Source organism: Pinus tabuliformis, chromosome 2_2 (assembly GCF_031772625.1).
Source record: "Pinus tabuliformis cultivar Carrire ecotype Pingquan chromosome 2_2, CPIR1, whole genome shotgun sequence".
Taxonomy (NCBI): Eukaryota; Viridiplantae; Streptophyta; class Pinopsida; order Pinales; family Pinaceae; genus Pinus; species Pinus tabuliformis.
The window spans coordinates 1134845813-1134851509 of record NC_142300.1 but is presented as its reverse complement, the minus strand read 5'-3'; the positions used below and the strand labels follow the sequence as shown (position 1 = coordinate 1134851509).

The following is a 5697-nucleotide window of genomic DNA, read 5'->3' as shown; positions in this document are numbered from 1 at the left end:
CTTTCTAAGCTTATCCCAAGTGAGAATTTTTTTATGTCCTACCAGCCAGAGAAAGTAGGAGATTTTTGGCCAGGGTCCGAGCTCCCATATTTTGCTCCACACAGGGTCTAGAGGAGAGGGGAAGTTGCATATCAACTTGTAGGCTTCTGAGGTAGTGTAGGCTCCCTTGGGTAGGTATCCCCATCTGAGAATATCCCCACCGTTATCCTGCCTAATACTTCTTTTCCTTAGCTCGATCCTCAACTCTTCTTCCTTCCTAACATCTGTACTGTTGAGAATTTGGTTGCTCTGTTTCCATTTTCTGAAGCCATACTCCATCTCCCGCAACCAGAATTGGTGAAATTTTTCCTGCTGCTGCTCCTGCCTATCTGGAATTAGAGAAGGGTGAAGAATATTTTTGAGTTTAGGCATTTGATTCCAGGCATCAGTCCAAAATCTTGCAGTGCATCCATTCCTGATTTCCCAGAAGCTGTGCTTTTGAATTATCTGATAGTGCTGTTTGGCTGCATTCCATATTGTAGATCCCTTTTCAGTAGGAATGAATCTGATGAGTTCTTCTTGAGGTCTATTTCCTGCATATTTGGCTGTCCAGATTTTTCCCCAGGGCTTATCTGGGTTAGTGATCCATTGCCACCAGATCTTGGCGTTCATGATGGAATTGCTGTACTCAGGGTCCCTTAACCCAATGCCTCCCTTGTCTTTGGGCATGCAAACATTGGTCCACTTCACCAGGGCCCATTTGCGATTGGTGGCAGAGCTGCTCCACAGAAAATTGCGCTGAAGGTTTCTTATGCTTTTTAAAACCCACTTTGGCGCAGCTAGAATAGAGAACAGGTACAGAGGCATTGCCTGCAAAACCGATTTGATGAGGACAATTCGACTGGCTAAGTTAAGAGATCTATAAGTCCAGAGGTTGAGACGGTTTTCAAGTTTCTCAAGAAGGAAGCGCCATGCGGGTTGCTTAATGGCTGAAGCCGTGAGGGGTGCGCCCAGGTATTTGGAGGGAAGGGAAGCCGAGGGGAAGCCCATGATGCGAGAAACAGTAGATTTGACTGAGGGCGGAGTATGGAAGAAGAAAACCTGTGATTTAGAGCAATTGATATGTGTGCCCGAGGCCTCCGAAAAATCCTTGAGGAGGGATTTCAGATGGAGGGCTTCTTGAGCAGAGGGATAACCAAAAAGCATAGTATCATCAACGAACTGCTGATGGGAGGTGGCAGGGGAGTTGTGCACTGAGATGCCTTTGATCTGATGAGAATGGAGGGCTTGTTTAATGTGCCGCCCCAGCCCTTCAGCCTTAAGGACGAAGAGAAAGGGGGAGAGGGGATCCCCCCTGGAGGGATTGAAGGGACGGGAGGGAATACCATTTACAACGATTGAAAAATGAGTGGAAGTAATTAGGCTCATGATCCAACGGATCCAAGAAGAGCAGAAACCAAAAGATTTTAACATATAATGAATGTAATTCCAGCTTAGTTTGTCAAATGCCTTGGAAAGATCTAATTTGAGAAGCATACCTGCTTGCTTTGAGTGCTTGAGGGAATGAATGATTTCGTGAGAGAGAAGGATGCCATCCATTATGTGTCATCCTTCCACGTACCCTGACTGTTCCGGAGAGATGAGCCCAGGAAGGAGAGGTTTGAGACGATTTGCTATGACTTTTGATATAACTTTGTAAATGACATTGCATAATGCAATTGGCCTGAACTTATCAAGGGTGATGGAGTCCTCCTCTTTGGGGATGAGAGTAATAAAGGTGGAGTTGAGAGAGGGAAGAAGCTAGCGCGTTACCCTGGATTCTTCAACTATTTGCCAGACTTCCTCCTTTAGCATGTCCCAGAAAGAGTGAAAGAAAGTGGTGGTAAATCCATCTGGCCCCGGGGCTTTACCTTCTTTGAGCTACGTCATTGCTTCATCCACTTCATGGGGAAGAATAGGGCGCATTAGGAGTTCATTTTGTTCCTCCGTAATGATCTTTGGAATATTTCTGGTAATTTTGCGAATGGCCTGTCGCCGGTCTTCTCTCTGCTCTTGATGGACCTGTTGAAAGTGATTGAGGAGTTCCTCTTAAATTTCCTCATGAGTCTCTACTTTTGCCCCTGTTTGGTTTTGGATGAAGGGTATATTGTTATGCATTCTTCGCTGAACTGTAGTTCTGTGGAAGAATTTGGTATTACGCTCACCCTCCTTCAGCCATCTGACCCTTGACTTTTGCCTCCGATAGATTTCTTCCTGCTTCCTCCTATTCTCCAGCTGACTATGGATGAGACGATCCTGCTCCAGAGTGGCTTCCGTGTGCCCCTCCGAGATAATCTTTTGGTGAAGAATCTCTAGGTCCTGAGTTAGCTTTTGCTGCGCCTCGAAGATATTTCCAAAGGTTTCCCTGTTCCATCTTTTTAGGTGACTTTTGAGAAATCTTAACTTTTGCTGGAATTGATACATTTTTGCTCCTTCTGGGGGAATGAACGAGGCCCAAGTAGTCTTGACAAACTCCTTGAAAGTGGGATGCGTGAGCCAAAATCCTTCAAATCGGAAGGGTCTTTTGATTAAGTTACCTGGTCTTTGCCACTGTAGTGCTATTGGCCAGTGATTCGATCCAGTGTGAGCAAGAATGGCTGCTGAGATGTCTCCTCCTAAGTGGACCGCGTTGTCTGAGAGGAGGAAGCGATCCAATTTGGAGGCGATTTGGTGTTTGCCAGCCCTGCGATTGCTCCAGGTAAAGGTGCCATTACAGAACGGCATGTCTATGAGAGATGTCGATTGGATGAATCCTTGAAGCGACTGACTTCAGGCTCCATTCTACTCCTGCCTCCTAGCTTCTCTTCAGTTTTAGTTATCATGTTGAAATCCCCAGCAACGATCCAGAGTGGGTACCTTCTGCTATTGCTTAGAGCTTCAATCGTGTCAAGGAGCGCTACCTTACTTCCTGTGTCTTGTGGGAAGTAAACATTTGATAGGTTTCCATGAATATTGGTGCCCAAAATGTGAAAGGTCGCCCGTAGAAGGTAGTGCGCTGCATGAAAATCTGAGAGGGATACCGCTTGGGTATTCCATGCTATTGCCAGCCCTCCTGAAGCTCCGGAGGCGTCTTCTGCAACCGAACTACATCCGGGCCAGGCTTTTGAAAGAATGCTGCCTAGCGTAGTACTATTACACTTAGTTTCCTGGAGAAAGCACATTTGTGGCTTTTCCTTTTTTATCATGTTTTTTAACATCCTGAGTTTTCCGGGGCTGTTTAGCCCTCTTATATTCCAAGACACCAACTTCATGATTAACCGTTGACAGAGGGCTTCTAGTACTTTGTCAACTTAGCATATCTGCCTGAGTCTACCAGGATTTTTCCAATCTCTATTGTTCTTTCCAGATCTGTCTTTCTTCCTCTTTTTTTTGTATCCTTTGGGTGCAGATTTCCATCCCATTGGCTACCTGGTTGTATCCCGAGTTGGTTCTGATGATAGACTCGAGAAATGATCACTTCGAGCTTATTGAGTTGGAGCTCTGGAATTGTATCGTATGCTTTCTTTTTTCAAGCCAGTTCCAATTCCAGGATATCTAAGCCATTCAGATCTATACTCTCTTGCTCTTCTTCCATTATTTGCACTTGATCGTTGTCTTCAATGCTGGTCTCTGGATTCTGGGGAAGGTCTGCTTTACCATCAACTTCCATTTCTTTGAGAATCTCTGCAGTATCTTTTTGATCTCTTTTAAGAATGGTAGGGATGATGATGGGGGGCGGAGATTTGGGAGGGGGTTTAGATGGAGGGGGAGGTGAAGAGGAAGATGGGTGATCAGGGTTGGCTTCAAAATTGGTTGGGAGTTCCTCTGAGGATTGGCCAAGAATATCAAAGCTGTTCTTGGTTACTGGGCCATGGGATTTGTTGGGCTGGGGTTTGAACCCATTTTGGGGTTTTTTGTGAGAGCGCTTCCTGCTAGGGACTTTAGTGAAGCCGTCCTGGGCCGGGGTATCAGAAGAGTCAGGTAAGCTGTTTTGGAAATTTTGAGGGAAATCCCTAAAGAGATGACCTAGGGCATGACATTTTCTACATCGAAAAGGAACATGTTCATAGTCGAGAGGCTGGATCCATTCTTCATCTCGATGGGCGAGAGTTACTGACTCTGGAAGAGCTTCATTGAGGCGAATTAATACACATATTCGAGCGTAGGAGATGTACTTACGAGATTTGGTTTCTTCTGCCGCTCTGATATATTCTCCCACCCCATTTCCGATCCCTCTGAGTATGTCCTCCTCCCATTATTCATCCAGGGAGAGTATAACCTGATCCAGACAGGCACCCATGTTAGATCTTCCTTGTCTGGGTTAAATCTGGGGATCCAATCCCGCAGGTATAATCCAGGCAAATTAAAAAAGTAGGGCCCTCCTACTAGTATTCTGTATTTGTCCTCCAAGCAGTAAAAGATTGCTGTGAAGAAACCTTTCGGCCCTAGCTGCAGCGTGACATCCCCTTTTGGTTTCCATTTCGCCGCTATCCAACCATATAGGGCTTTCTCAGTAGGCCAGAACCCTATGAACTTCCCAATGAGGGCATGATCTCGCATGAACTCTATTCTTCTGTCAATCTTGTCTCCCGGCAGCTTGATTCGTGGCCTTTCCTTGGCTACTAGTCTGCATGTGGTTGAGGTAATCTTCGGACCTTCTTCAGGCTTTTTTGTTCCCTCTTGTGGACCGCTGTATCCTTCCTTACGTCTTCCATTTCCTTTATTGTCATTTTGGGGTTTTTTCCCCCTGTTCAAGATCTCTTTGTCCACTGAACCAAAAATGACGTTTTGCGCAGGACCTTGTTGCGACGGGGAGGGCTCTGACGCCCCCCCCAGAGGCTGTGCCATAGCGAAGCCCTAATGCGCTGCAGTTCTGGAATGCTGCAGCTGCCTTCTCACCTCTAAGATGATCTTGCCTGGTGTGCTGTCGGCGCCATTGATGGGTCGCTCAGAACCCTAACAGAGCAATCGCGTCCACAACCTACCTTCTTAGTGGAGAGATAGAGATTACTTCAACCTCATGTTGGATGTTATCCTTTAAATTCCATATGAATATTTTAGTCCTATGCTTATTTGGAATATTATTTACCTTTATATTCAATTTTTTGAAGTCATAAATGTGCTCTTCCATTGAACCTTTTTTTTTTAGATTTATCAACTGGCTAAAGAAGGTGTTTCTCTTTGTATCCTCATAATGCGATGTCATTTCCTCCATCAAAATTGAGCATGGGACAAGTGGTTTATGAGAAAAAATCCCTCTATGCCATACAAACTAATTCTATACTAAATATAAAGATACAATACATAACTTTCGTGGTGGTTGCACATCATGTAGATCAAAATATTTCTCTATATGTACTATCCAAGTTACCGAATCCTTGCCATCAAACTTCCTCATATATATCTTTGGAATATGGTGGGTCTTCAATCCAACTTTATATTCTATTAAATCATGATTAACATTTATTTTGTTCTCATCATGAGTTTCCTTTACTACCTTTTCATAATTAGGAAATCTTTCTTGTAGCAATTTTCTCCTTTCCAGTATTTCTTCAAATATTCCATGTTTCCTTTTAAATTTTCTTCTATACCATCGGCCTTAGCTTCCATGCAATAGATAAAACCATGGATCATAGCTTCGATCGCCTTATTTGAAATATCCATCCAATTTTTCTTAATAGGTGTATCTATTTTCTTGAT

General features: G+C 44.3%; 1 protein-coding gene across 1 annotated transcript; it reads right to left on the bottom strand.

Annotated features, from left to right (window-relative positions):
* Window positions 1-2067: 2067 nt before the first annotated feature.
* On the bottom strand, window positions 2068-2742 carry LOC149197389 (uncharacterized). Its single transcript, XM_089408675.1, has one exon. It carries the CDS (start codon window positions 2740-2742, stop codon window positions 2068-2070), a length of 675 nt encoding a protein of 224 aa, XP_089264801.1.
* Between the last annotated feature and the right edge of the window lie 2955 nt (window positions 2743-5697).